The sequence below is a fragment of the Dermacentor andersoni genome, chromosome 7 (genome assembly GCF_023375885.2).
Source record: "Dermacentor andersoni chromosome 7, qqDerAnde1_hic_scaffold, whole genome shotgun sequence".
In the NCBI taxonomy this organism is placed as follows: Eukaryota; Metazoa; Arthropoda; class Arachnida; order Ixodida; family Ixodidae; genus Dermacentor; species Dermacentor andersoni.
The window spans coordinates 12,162,741-12,177,929 of NC_092820.1; the positions used below are offsets into that span (position 1 = coordinate 12,162,741).

General features: G+C 44.2%; 1 protein-coding gene across 1 annotated transcript in view; it reads right to left on the reverse strand.

Moving 5' to 3' along the window:
• LOC126535566 (mitochondrial-processing peptidase subunit alpha) overlaps positions 1-15,189 on the reverse strand; it is a 254,117-nt gene that overhangs the window by 167,033 nt on the left and 71,895 nt on the right. Inside the window, exon 6 of the mRNA XM_055073207.1 lies at positions 5,595-5,697. Coding sequence (XP_054929182.1) covers positions 5,595-5,697 — 103 coding nt within the window. The remainder of the gene's footprint in view (positions 1-5,594; positions 5,698-15,189) is intronic.

The window sequence follows — 15,189 nt, forward strand, 5'->3', positions numbered from 1 at the left end:
AAACACTTTCACCAGAATGCCCTCACACACATGTATAATGAGATTGCGGGCTTCCCCTTTGCATCAGGATGGTGTTAAAGAGAAATTTAGGCAAATGTCCTTCATGCGTCCTCAGAGCTACCTTGAATCTTCTGGATTGTTTTCTGAATTCTTTCCATGGCCAAGTCCCTCCAGGATGTCTGGGCTTGCCATCAGAGATTAAGGAAATCCCACTTTATTAAAGTAGGCTCCCCTGTTTTTTTTTTTTTTGGCTGCAGCAGCAAATATCATTCACACTGTCAAAGTTTGCCTGTAGCATTCAGTCCCAAGCCCCAGACTTGAAAAAGTAACACTTCGAACTTGTCAAAAGATTGCCTTCTTAATGTCTCCTTTAGCCATCCTGTAGAGCTCTGCAATGACCATTTACATTGCAGTACCTTGCATTACCCCCTCCCCTTCTCAAGCGGGAAGACAGTGCGAATTACCATCTTTCTCGGCTCACCCTCACATGCTTTCCCCAGCACCCACAGCATATGGCATGCATGGAACTGCGATCTCAGTTGGACTTTATGTGGAACATAACAGCAAGAAAGTCTTCCTGCTCTGCTTCGGCGGCTGCTCTCTGTCGCACGGCGTGTGATTTGAGAGCTGCATTCCCAGAGAGTTGCATGTAATTCAATCATATGGACCTGCGGAAGTTTCTATGTATTGCCTCGATATTCTTTCACGGCAGCAATAAAATTTTTTTACATTGAAATTGTGCACAAACACACTTCTTTATATACAAGGTGTTCTGTGGACATGATTTGATAAAAAGTTAAGTACTTGGTTATATAGAGAACTTTGTTATATTAAAGTTGGTTATATTGAAGTTTAACTGTAATTTCAAGGTAAGTTCCATATAAATTGACTGCTCCGTGCTAAGCAACATCCCAGCAACTGTATCACCAGCTCTATTTACAGTGGAGCACACGCAGCCCTAGCTCATCTACTTACTTACCAAGAGCCACTTGGACAAACTGCTGATCTTTCTAGTGTGCAGAAGCAGAGTGAGCCCCATGTACATGTATTCCTGCCATGGTATTCAGGGGAATGTGCACAAGTTGGGGCATCGGAACAGCACCTTCTCGGAGATTCAATACACCTTGAAGATGCATCAGCCAAATGCTGCTCCATCTGCTTATTAAACATGTGGAGACGCTCCCCTCTCTCGTGTCTCCCGGTGTTGTTTTTCTCGCATGGCTCTCACATCTCCTGTAATGTAGTTTCTCCAGGTAACTCTGTGCTGCCAGTAGTCGGCGTAGTTGTAAAGAGATTGTGCTAGTGTTCCACTACTGGTGCCACCTCATGGCGTGGGTACCTTGTAGCAAAGATGTATTATCGCTAGTAACTTGATTACTCTTGTGGACCGTCCAAAAACATTCAGCTTCAACCATTGGTGCACTATCAGTGTAGTCTGCCATTTATTGTGCTTATATTGTGTGCATATATTGAAGCGTGCGCCCATTCACTTATTGACACGTTGGTGATAGAGTGGGAGTAAGATTCCGTGCCAGTTGGGGTAGATGTGCGTAGATACTGTGCGTGAAATGTACTATGACAGGAAGCGGCACTACTCCCTTTGTCATTGTTTAATGAGCAGTACTCACTCTTGCCAAAGTTCTGGGGTTGAAGCACTTTCTTTGAAGGTTAGCAATACAATGCTGGCACATGAGCAAATTTCTGTATCCTCGAAGAAAGCCGTACATCTCTAAGTGCAGGTAACAAGTACAGACAGTTGCAGCAATGCTCCGCAAACTCGGCTACACAGATTCATTCCATTCCTTAAGATACCAGTTACTATTTTTGCAGCCAACTACTGCGCACTTCTTCAATCCACATGATTCAATCCGGCATGATTAGAGCACAGTGCATTTGCGAAAATTCAGTTGCATTTCCAACAGCTGATCACACAGAAGCAAGGTGGAAGCGGTTATGGTTTCATATTCACGCGCTGTCGCTGAGGCGACATGCAGTGCTCCGCAGGAAGTGCCACCTTGTTTCTATAGAACAAACTGCTCTGTGAAAAGGGTCAATACATTACATACTTTTCATCATTCTTTCGCCATACCCTACTCCGCTTTCCGCCTCATGATTCTGCTGCACTTTCCTCTACTTTCCTCCTCATGTCTTTCATCCCCCGCTGTGCTACGTGTTCGCCTTGATCTTTCACTGTGCTTGTATGCTCGGTTACACCGCCGCCGCCGCTCGCCGAAGGAACTGGTGCCAGAGCTCAAGAATGCGTGAATAACGAGCTGGACAACTAAAAAGGGCCCATAGAGTAACTGCAGGGCCCTCTGCTTTCTTCTACGATGATAATGATAGCCTGCTGTTGGTTTTGATTTCAGTTTTGCTAGCTGTGAAACATTATGCATGCTAGCTGCGAAGCATTTTGCAAGCTTTAGCATTATGCTCTTATGCATGCTTTGGCGCAGGCTCGGCATAATTTTCTGCTAAAATGCTGTTTTCATGCGGTATGGCACAAAGACCCACTGTCGGCACAGTTTGGCACAATTGGCGCTGCTGTTCCACCAATGTTGCCATGGCCTGGGATCATTCTAACCCACAACCACAACACATTGCTTTTGGAAATGCAGCGTTCTGGAATCTACGGCGACCACGTCACAGGAGTCAGAAGACAACATAGAGCAACAGGGTGCTTGCTGGCCTAGTTGGTTCTTGCTATAAGACATGTTTTTTGCCACAAGTTAAAACACACACAAAAGGAAGACACTGAGAAGACAACACGGGTGGCACTTCCAACTCATTTAGTTTGGGCGGTAACCCAGGAATGTTGTTGTTGCCTTCTCTGTGTTTCCCTTTGGTGTGTGTTTTAGCTGGCAGCAAAAAGCATGTCTCTTAGTAACATAAAAGACTGGGATTAGCTTGGCGTCAAATGTTCTGCCGACGAATATGTCACCACGGACAACAACCTTGTGACCTGTAGACTACACACAGTTGAAGCAACTCAAAATTTCAGGCAGCTTGTAGCACCAGTGACCAGCAACTGCCGACGGCCGAAAAAATGCACACCCTCGACATCCTGAGGCACGCCGTGGCATCCGAGAGTGTTTGAGAATCTCTAGAGTTCTTCACCTTCTAGAATTCACTGTTAGTCAACCTGGCAGAAGAAAATCCAGAAGGACATCTGGGACTCCTCCCAGCATAAATAAATTGGTGAAAATCTGCTTCTGGCTCTTTTTCGGTTGTTTTTTGGTGATACAAATCTCGGGTGGTATGAATATTTTACGCTACCCCTTGAGATTCGTAAAATCGAGGTTTTACAGTAGTGAACCACTCATTAAAATTTATGGTTTCGTACAATATTGGCATTTGGTATAGACAAAAAAATTCAAAATGATACCAAATGAAATACAGTCGACCAATTTTTTTCAACTACAGATTTTTCAGACATGCCTAATAACTTCAGTGCCTTAGCAGCACTGCCACATACCCCATAGAGCCAGTGTATAAGCACATCTTAAATTTCAGAAGCTGCAACCCTTCGCTGTCCGATTTCTTTCTGCCACGACTGCAACTCCAAAACGGCATTATTCAAAGATAATACCATCATTTTGATCATCACCAACCCTTGAACCAGCGCTCTGCATTCCGATCCATTGGCAGCCATAGCCACCGCAGTCTCCTCATTTGTGTTTGGCTGCATGAAATTTGGTACATGGTCATTTTGTGCTATCATAAGCTCTGCAATCATAGAAGCTAGCTGCTTCAGCATTTGCTACTAAGCTTCCTGCTGCTGTTCAAGGAATATGTCCACAAGTTAGACAGAATATTTGCACAGCAAAATCAGAATGCTCTGCTGCTTGTGGACAACTGTGCTGCGCATGGATACATCAAGAACCAAAAGGCTGTACAGATGGAATTCCTGCCGCCAAACACAACAGCAATCCTCCAGCCGATGGACCAATGCCTGATCCGCAACTTTGAGCTTCAGTACAGGTGCTCAGCCGAATGGGGCTGTGCTTGGACTGCAGCAAAAGTTGCGTTTATCTCAGGTCTGCTGTCGGCATGCTTTTGGGTGCATGGAAGGTAGCGACGGAAGACACACTTCGCAACTGTTTTCAGCCCACTGGCTTCACACTCGGTACTGAGACGGCAATCTCATCCATAGATATTGACAGCATGCCTGATCGGTCCCCTTCTATAGACACTGTGATGACCGATGACCTGCTGGTGTTTCAATTGCCATCAAGATAACATTTGAAAGATTCAGTGATGCTCACATCGAGCTCACCCTCTCTACAGAATTAACCAACGGTGAAATCGTCCGTAAGTGATGGCAGAAAATTTGACACTGAAAATGAAGAGCCAATGCATGTGCTGCCAATGAGCTCTGAATTTAAGCGAATGCGAATGATCCTGTCATCAGTGTACAGGGATGATATGACCCTAGCAAAAATTCAAGCAGACATTATGTGCAACTGGAACAGGAACACTTTACAAAAGCAAATCGATGTATCTTTCAAGCCACTTTAAAGGAGTAAAAGCAGGGTGTCATAACGAAATGTTTTTTGGTCTCATTTAAGTTTCGTTCCACTGAAGAAAGTGCCATTCTAGTTCTGCTCCGGAACGGAACAAAAAGAAAAAGGATCCGTAACAGTTCATAACGGTTCCGGTTCACACGCAAGATTTTCAAAGCAATGTAATGATAAAAACATAAATTTATGTTTCTCGATATGTTAACTATGGATAATGGGGGATAAGTTGGCGTGCGTTTCGGCCGTGGCTGCGCATGGCTGTGAGCATAAGTGCATGGCTGTAAGCATATGCGTGGCTGAGTGCATACGCAGCAACGCACCCTGCTTCAGAGCTAATCTGCCACATGTGCAAAGAGTGGGTGTGCCGATACGGCATGGCACCATGTAAGCTGTCTTCTTGCGTGTTTAGTATTGGAGGCTGCGTAATCTTGAGCTTCAGCAAACGTTGGAGCAAGAGGCCGACAAAGCATTCCCTCCTCGCTGGCGGTGCTTTTCATGATAGTGTCGTCCCAGTGAGGGCAACGCTATTAGCCACAGGGGCGGAGTGCACGCAAGAGCGTGGCCGACTTTGTTTAATTCATACCACCGATGTGGTATGAATCATCGACGTAACTAGCATGAAACAGTCTCATTTGTCACCGGCTCCCAAATTTATCAAAATGAATTGTTTTCTCATTCAAGCTTGCTTTTTTTTGATTGCCCGATAATTCAGAAAATTCTGCGCCCCATTTCTGTGTAAGAAAAATCTATTGGCGATTGTACTTATTTGCATAAAAAGTGAAATTTTGATATAACAAAGCAAATTGCCAATTTTCCCAACTTCGTTACATCAAGGGTTAACTGTATGTGGATCTTGTGAGAAACACTGCACGCGTGCCAAAGTTACAGTTGCTTTTACAATTAAATTGTGGGCACAATATGGTGTCATTAAGGAAACAGAGGAGTATGCCTGAAAATAGGGGTCTTGAAAGAAAGATCCAGTCAGCAATTCTTTATGTTACCATGTGTGATGTTACCTGATGGTAACAACATGCCAGACCTGCTTAATAATTATACTGCCGCCACGTCGTCACCCACCTCTTCCTCTTTGAAGAGAGGCCGCAGAACCACGTCGCCAAGGAGCCGCACAACAGAGCCCAGGCCCCGAGCATCGGCTGAGGCCGCATAGATCATTGTGTCCCTGCAGGGCAAAATACCAGCCTTTCAGTAACTGATGGCAGCCCAGCAGGCCTTGGTGTGGTGAAACGTGCAAGCTCTCACAAAGCAGGAAACTGAAATTTTGTTTTTCCTAATGACAGACTTGCGAAACAAATAATTTTATTACTCTTGTCCATGAATGTAACCAAGGAGATTTCAAGCAGAAAGCAAATTCTTTCCCACATGCAGAACTTGTTAAACTATTTGACCAGCTAATGAATGAACCAACAAATCACAGGTGCCCAAGGACATGGGAGGGTCTCGGTGCTTGTGCGCTCGAGACACAAAACCAATGGCAAAAGTAGAAGAGCACCTAATGAGCAATAAATGGGAACATCAAATGATAAGGACACAAAAGGAAACAGCCATTCCTACACACCAAAGAAAGCATTCAGCCAAGCACCGCTTTTGGCTATGTAGGCGGTGCACAATTGTGACACGTAGCTTGCTGAGCTAATGCAGCAACTTCAGGCTGCGGGCGATAACTATCGGCAGCGCGTCTGGGCAATTAAAGCCATGCAGTACTCTTTCAACAGCACTATGCCACATGTGCTGCCGACCAGATAAATGGAGATCTTGTCAGTATTAGATCATACAGGCACGCCAGTAAGTGGCTACATTCTTTGCTTAGGCCACCACCACGCCCGCACATCTCCTATGCTAATTTGTACAGTGTATCTGCCAGCTTGTAAACACCCAAGCGAACTGAACTTTTCCTTTAATGGTCACCCTGACTGCACATGTTTTCAGGGATACAAATGCACTTTATCCATAAAGACTATTTAACTTTGGATTCTGCACACAAACAGCAACAGCCTTGGCATAGGTTGTATTCAATATTAAAGCCACAGTATGTTGTGAAATGATGGAACTTCGGTCTAGGTCGAAGGCGATTCTGACGATAATGGGTTGCGAGCAGTCATCCATGACTGATAACGACAACGATGACTGATCACGAGCAGCTGTGCTCATCGGTGTTTATTTGGTGTGGCGATCAATGCTGCCCATCGAGCTTGGCGGGCCATCGAGCCTGGGGGGCCTACAAAGATTATGCCAAGGGGGTGTCACAAGCTTGTCACAGATGGAGACTTGAAATTCAGACTATAAGAGCAGAGTGCAACTACATAGTCCAGGGGCCACCTCAAAGCCTCTGCATCGACAAGGACAGCGGGTAACTGTCGCAGCAGTCAACCACAGTGCCACAAGAGAGGTCAGGGCTACGCCAAGATGCAGTTCTCGCTCATGTACAAGAGTGAACGGTAACGGAACAAACCAAGGCACAGGACAGCTCTCACCCAGAGGAATGACTGCCCGTGCATGGTCCCTTCTCTCCTTTTGTACCCTTTGTTTGTGGGTTACATAGGCCTCACAAAGGATGGAAGCAATACCTGGCAATACATGCCTGGGAGGGTGTGATGAGGCTTGGGTGGCTCCCTCAGTCATCTAGTCGGACAACTACTATTTTTTCGGTAAGAACATAGGTGCCACACGCTATGTCCCAGCATGCACCAACATTTCAGGGAGGGATCTGGTGTGGCTAGTTCTCATGTCAGATCACTCGTCCCAACGTTGAGCCATGTTATGTGGCATCAAAACCAGCAATGCCTGCTCAACGCTACAGCTTTGACAAACTTATTGTAAATACCATAACACTCTCATTCTTGTTCTATGTTGCTGTTAACTTGTATTGTGTAGCGTGTTACTTGTAGCATGTTTGAGCTTTGTTAAGTCTATTTAGGGAGCTTTCCTCGTGGGCTAACTTGTCTGTTTTGAGCCTCATTACACAAACGCTCCTTATTATCCAAAATGTTCCTGCATCATGCTTTCCATCTAGAGGCTACGACAAAATAGTGGCGAGCCTTCCAGGATTCTTATCCTCAGTAATTGGTCTCTTACTTCACAGGAACATGGATTATGAGAAGCTACTTGGAATATCAAGGTCTTTGGAACTCACGTGAGAGGAGTCACTTACCTTGTTCGAGCGTGCGCAACAGGAAGCTTGGAAAGTACAAGAGGCAGAAAAGGAATTGTTCAGTTGAAATTACAATTAGCAGTGCCCTATGCACAAACAGAGCTGATACCATGGAGTAATGAGAGTGATAGATAGTCCCTTTCATCGGGATCAGAGCCACGCAGAAGATCAAAGATTTGTACACGTAAACAGGTGGAACCATTCAATAACAAAAGAAACGTTACACCTACTTACAGAGGTTTAAGAGGATTGCTTTGGGACAAGGTTCGGAACGCAGTAAGTGGACAGTGGACTACGGCACTCAGCCCGTGTTTGGTAGGCAAAGTGTCTTCAGTAGAATGCACACAGCTGAATCTATGGACTACAACAAAGTCAAACTTGCACAGCTTCGGAGGTTCAGACGAACTGCAACGGTACCATATTTACTCACATAATGATCACACTTTTTTGTCAAAGAAATTGGCATGAATTCAGGGGTGCGATCATTATGCGGGTTAAATTTCCCGAGAAAAGAAAACATCTTTTTTTTCATCCCGCGTTTGCTGCGGGATGACAACAGGTCAACAAATAGGCAGCTGCCGCTGTAACAGTGCAGGACACCAAAACAAAAATGGCGGCCAGCGGAGCAAGCAGAATGCGCCGAACAAAATTTTTTTGATTCTCGCGAGTACATTACGCGCATTGAAACAGTTTCTTCCACCTCAGTAATTAAAATATTGTTACTATCGGCAAGTTTGCGGCAATAACGTAGCCATGACCACTTTGAGAGGACAGAAACAGAGATGGGTACGCTTATCTGCCAGTGACACAGGAACCCATGGTGGGCACACTGCGGAAACTGCAGCATTTGTGTTCACTACTATCCCAATACAGCACGCGTCCGCTATGGGTGGGCGAATATCTTAGCTGTGTTACAAGGGTCAGCATATGAATAGGGTAAACTTCTAACGTATCAGTGTAAACGTGGCTACTATCGTTGCTGCTCACGATTTGTTGCGTTCCCACGAGTGCAGACAAGAAGAATCGAAAAGTGTCTTTTTTGTTGTTGTTAACCACAGCCATTATAAAGCCTACAAATAACAAAGCCAAGGCAAGTTTGGATGTAGCTTTTTTTCATGGAAGTGTGGAAAGTGATGAAAGGAATGAAATGGGGAATCTGCTCAAGAATGTTTGGTGCGTGCAGACCGCTTGGTACGTCTTGAAGAGTTGTTCACATAGTATTCGATAGGATTCAACAGATGGTAAGCATGATTATCATTAGCTAGACTAGGCACATGACATATCGCTGTGGCAAGTTCGGGGTGCGATCATTATATGAGAAAGGCAAAAAAAAATCGAATTTGGCAACAAAGTTCAGGATTGCGATCATTATGCAAGTAAATAAGCTATTTCAAGAAAAGTTACATAACTGCAAGCCAGAAGACCCGAAGACTCGTCCACAGGTCATCTGTCGCTTGTGTAACTACTTTGAGACATGGATTTAAATGTGAAGCATAGCTAAGACTTACAAAGCAGTCAAGGACTCTATGGTCACTGAACTATGGTCACTATAGTTCTTGTTTTGTTGTAGTCCAGAACTCGTCATATTTTGAAAAAGCAAAACGTGAAATCCCATGTTGACTTAGTAGAATATGCTTATCGTTCACTGAAGCACAAGGAATAAATAATTTAAGTAAAACAAGGCAAGACATGCAGGTGATAACAGCAGAGGAACAAGGGGAATATAATAACAGGGAAGGTAGTATGGCAAGGGCAAAAGATGTGGGCAAAGATGACTTTGAAATAAAACAGAAATAGCGTGACACAGGACGAGCGCGTAAAGAGCACAGGACGAAGCGCCGTTCCAGAACTGAACAGAACCAACCAGCCCCTTTGAACGCACTGCTAAAAGATGACTTTTTTTGCAACAGGACGGGACACTGTGCAGCGCATTGTCATTTGAACACAAATACAATGTGTGAGTTGTGCAAAACAACTAGTCATAGCACAGCAATGTAAAATAAGCACTACGGATAAAGTTGCAGCTGTAGCAGCACATTTAGGGAAACACATGAGCGTGTCGGGTGAAAAAGAAACAGCAAAGGTAGATATCGCACATGGAGCGCTATCTTCTACAGGAGATCAGTGGACGCCTGTGGTAGAGACACATGACAAATGAGTTTCTGTCCTTTGGGGCACGAGCACAGTTATAGTTAGAAAAAGCCGATTTTAGAATGAGATCACAGACAAAACTGCACCAGTGACCTTAGCCGATGGTACAACGAGGTGGCTGCCTGTGGCCAATACAATTACAAGGGCAAATCTGAAAGTCCTAGCCCCTATTTTTTTTTTTTTCTAGCCACATTATGGCTGTAAATGTGAAGTCAACACACCATTCCCAGCAGTGGGCATTCCTTGCCCGGCCCAGCCTTATCTGCTAGTAGCTCCGTGGAATGGTGCTGCTGTCAGTTGTCTAAGATGGCGGTTGTGCTTCACATGTCCACGGCGTATGAGGAACGAAGTGTGATTCATTTTCTGTAGAGCAAGGGACGAACGCACATTGAAATCCACAGGGAAATGCAGCCCATGAACAGGGAAAAGCGTCTTGCTTTGAGAAGTGTCGTGGTGGTTCTTTGGGTTCGCAAGAGGTCGTGAAGACTTGCACGACAATGAGCCTTTAGGGAGGCCTCGTGCGTCGCTGACTGGAGACATTTCCCGCATGGATGCAATGGTGAAACCGGATCGGTGTGTTCACCTCAAGCACATTTCCCGGGAGCTTGGCATTTCATATGGGAGTGTTTACGACATTGTTCACAGGTTCTTAGGGTACCGGAAGGTTTCAGGTAGGTAGGTGCCAGTTGGATCACATTATGAAAGGCAAGCGAATGATTGCTTCACTGAGTCATCTGCAATGGTATGCCAAAGAGGGTGAGAGTTTCCTGGACCGCATTGTTACTGGCGATGAAACGTAGATACTGCATTTCACAGCAGTATCGAAGCAGCAGAGCAAGGTGTGGAAACGTTCGGGTTGGGCTGTGACAAAGAAACTCACTTCAGTGCCATCTGTTGGGAAAGCGATGTTAACGGCCCTCTGGGATCGTTGAGGACCACTCCTGCTGGATTTCATGCTACAAGATGCAACCATCAAAGCCGACAGTTATTGTTCGACACTGTCACGTCTGCTGGCTGCCATCAGGCGAAAATGCCGAGGCATTGCTGATGTGGACAATGCACTTATCCTACATGACAATGCGAGGCCACATGTGGCAATCAGAACCACCAACAAGCTCCGGTCATTTCAAAGGGAAAGTCTGGACCACACACCATACTGTCCGGACCTCGCCCCTAGTGATTTCCATGTGTTCGGTCCACTGAAGTACCTTGCAGGACAGTGATTCACATGCAACAGTGAAGCACAAGGGCACAACTGGAGTTCTTCTGAATGAAGCCAAGACAGCAGTCTGCCGCTGGTTCCACAGTCAGCCGGACGAATTCTACCACAGAGTCATCTCAAATTTAGTGCTGCGATGGGACATATGTCTGAACCGATGTGGAGACTGTCGAAAAATACTGTAAGGTACGTATCAGAATCAGAATCAGTTTATTCGTGACAAAAGGAGGATAATTACAACATATGTATATACAGAAGGAGGTCCCGTAGTTAGAAACTGAAATGGGACCTCCTGTGCATGATGACTACAATTAATAATACATACAGCAATGGCAACATGAAAAATTTACGAATAAAGGTTTTAGGAGACAAGGCATAAATGAACAGAAAAGCAGCATATGTACATATTAAACAAAAACAAGGCTTCGACTTAGTCAACGAAAGGTGAAACTACAAAAATAGCTAAGAAGAAAGAAAGTAAAAAATATATATATATATTTATATATATGCGGGAAGGAAATCAAGAGACAAAGAGAAAGTTAATAATACAACTCATACTATACTCAAATGGGAAAGTCAGAGGAAGCAAAAAGAAAATGAAAAAGAAAGAACGTAGAATAGTATATTTGTAATTACCTGTATGTACCTTATTTTAGCTAATAAAAAACAGGGGCAAAGACTCTCTGATTGGCCCTCGTATAATGACACCATGCTATTCAGGGCTGATAACAGCAAAGTGCATCAAGAAACCCATGTATGACATTTTCCTAGGAAACACACCTGGGATGCAACAAATTGAGGAGCCTTGTTCAAAAGAGAAGTATCCTGGCAAAAAGAAGGAAGTCAACAGAACACAATAAGACTAAAGGTTGTCTACAGGAAGATGTTTGGGCTGCTGCACAGACGATGCTGCCTAATGGCAGGACTAATGAGCTAATGAAAGATAGGTAGTTATTGCATCTTTAGTCATTGCACAAATATTGGGTAGCTCACCTGCACTCTTTGCCAAGCAGCAGAACGATAATGTATTCCTAAAGACTGTATCTAGTAGAATGGGCTGTGTACCAGTCAGAGAAAGGGATCAGACCTTGGTTCAAAATGAAGCCCAAGATGGCCTATCGTTAAAGCAGCATTTGAACAGCAGAGGCAAACTGTTACAACAGATAGTTGCGCCTGCAGAGAAACGGTGAAGTGTATTACCGTGATAATGGGATTAATGGCCACTGAAGGATAACAGGAACTGTAGCAGAAGTAACAAAAAGTTTTTCTGACCATCTAAGGTACAGCATGACTCCTAAACATGGTTCAAGAATTCAAATCATTCATGCACAGCAAAACTACTCACAACATGATTCTACAAAAATATTGGGAAACCACAGGAAAGGCAGGAGATGGAAATTCAAGATGATGAGCAAAAATATTAATGTCACAACGACATTCATATTTTTGTAGAATCATGTTTTAAGTAGTTTTGCTGTGCATGAATGGTGTGAATTCTTGCCCCATGTTCAGGAGTCATGCTAGACTTTAGATGTTTGTTGTATCGCATCTGAAAGTAGGCAAGGACTTTCATGCAACAGTTTACTGCAGTGTAAACTTTTTGGGTGAAGTGTGAAAGTATCATTGCCACAAATGTGCCAGTATAGACACTAGATGAAGATGGAAGAACAATGCACCATTTGTTGTGGAGTAGTTTTTCCTTACCCAAAAGGTGTTGAAAGGAAAGCGATATAACATGAGAGTCTTATGGCATTAGCAATGAGTTTGTCCAAGCCGAAGCGTCGAGCAGGCACTGCTGGTTTTGACATTGCATAGCCCGGTTCGGAGTTGTGAGCGATTTGGCTTCGCCAGTTCCGACGTCAGGGCGACAGTCCTGGCCTGAAGATGTCAGGTCAGTGCGGATGCACATCTTGGACCTGTTCACTATGCCTGCGGAATCAGCCACAAGAGCGTCGGCACGTCGTCTTGGTGAACGTGCCCCATGAGGTTGTTGCTGTGGTTCTCCGTTGCACCCACTTAGCTTTCTGATCGTAACTGCAGAAGCTGGGCACGGCCTCTGACCAGATTGCTGTAGACTGTCTCCATGAAACACCAGGTGGGTATGGACTCCAGGCCGACTTCCACTCTACCATTCCAGATCGTAGCTGGGGCTCATTCTTTCTGTTCCTCCCTACGCGTCCTGGTGCTGTTTCATTAGAACTTCTTCGATATGTTTTACCCTGACTGGTGCACTGCTCAGTGTGGCCTTCCTCGATTCACCACTTTATGCCACGTATCTCTTCTTCTTTGGCTCACAATATCTCTTCTTCCACTGTTACTCTTTGCATTATGACACTTTATAGAGTCACAGACAGATTTTTCAGACACATGAAAAGGCTGCACGCAGACTCCGCACTATGATGGCTGTCAACCTAATATGTGCATATGGTCTCATGCTCCATTGCCAATAAGGTCATCGGGTATAAACATACTAATTGTGAGCTACATGTGACGCCTTGTCACCAGCCATTCTGCAGGCCATACTAGTACAGCGTACTAGCTGATGATATTTGTTTGAGACACAGACGCGTTATTATAGTTTAAACATTTTTCTGGCTTTCTAGTTTTGTCAGAAAAAATGACCACACAATACCTAGGTTGCTTTAAATGCTGTTACAGGCAATTTTTTATATCCTCCACAACTTTTGCATGATTTCTTATTGACAAGGTAAACAAAAGTTAACTAATTAAACTTCATTTAAACAATTATTTTTGTGGAATAGAAAGAACTCATGAATAGCATGAACACCACCCATTAAAAAAAAAGGAAGAGGAGACTGTTTGCATGAAGCCCTCCGGTATCTAAATCTTTTTGGCAACATTCAATTGGAACAGTTGGTATACACCGGAATTAGCTTTGGAGAGAGGTCAAGTGGTCAAGAAATCAAGAGGTTTGGAGAAAGTTCGTGGATCCCACCATGCTACAGACCAGATGGCTTAAATGGGCTTCTCCAAGAGTGCTGTGCTCATGAATTGCCCATGGTGCTCACAAGACCTTGTCATGCATGTTTCAAGGAGTGTTTGCATGGCACAGATGATGAGAATCACTGGGAACACCTTTCTGATCACCTGTAAACTGTCTTTGGTGAATGAGCATCGCTTCAATAAAGTGATTGAAGTGTTTGTTAGACATACTACTGTAGGTAGACAAAGCCTTTTTTTTTTCTTTCTACAGAACCAAAATGACCACTTCTTATGTGGAGACTCCTATCAGCTTTGCAGAAGGGTTGAAATCTGGGCCAGTTGGTACATACTTGAATGAAAAAAACCAGTCAAAAACACAAAGGACAAGAGGAGAGGTTCACACCACAACGACTATCCAGTCCAGTCGTGATAGTCCAGTCGTTGTGATAGTGATAGTCCAGTCGTGGTGTGAACCTCTCGTCTTGTCCTTTGTGTTTTTGACTGGTTTTTTCGTTCTCCTATCAGCTCTTACAGTAAGGTTGCATGAGCTGTAGAAACACCGTACACCAAATGACAAACAGCTTGATGCAACTTGTCCTTAATGCAGCTGATGCAGCACAAAGCATTATAACCAAATGCAACTACAGTCAAAAGTGAATTTTTTAAATTAAGGTACCAATTGAATACAATAAGCTGTGTACTGAGAGTGCATTATGTAATGTAGGGTCTCTCAAACTGGCTTCTGCGAATGCCCAAGGGGCCTTCCCTTTTTTCTTCACCTTTCTGGTACAGAGATTGCAGTAGGGGTCGCATTGCCAAGAAGGCATTATCAGCTCTGTCCTATGCCAAAAATACATTTAGCTGCAAGTAGCACCCGATTTGAGGCTGACCTTCAGCAACCTCGAGCCACGTCTTTACTAAGAGCCACTCTTCAAACTAAAATGTGGACTCTTTCTTTTACCTCTCATTTGAGTGCGATAAACCTTGTCTAGAAATAATGACTGCCTGCATCTGGACGCCTGTTTAGGGAAGGATATTTGACACGTTGCACACGGGGAGGGAGTAACACATTACAAGGGCTTGTGGGGTTTTACGAGGCCAGAAAGATTTGGAACCCCTTATATAATGTAATGCAATGTCCTTATGTAAAAATACCCTCTGGCGTTTAAGTACAAACAACTGAAATGAAA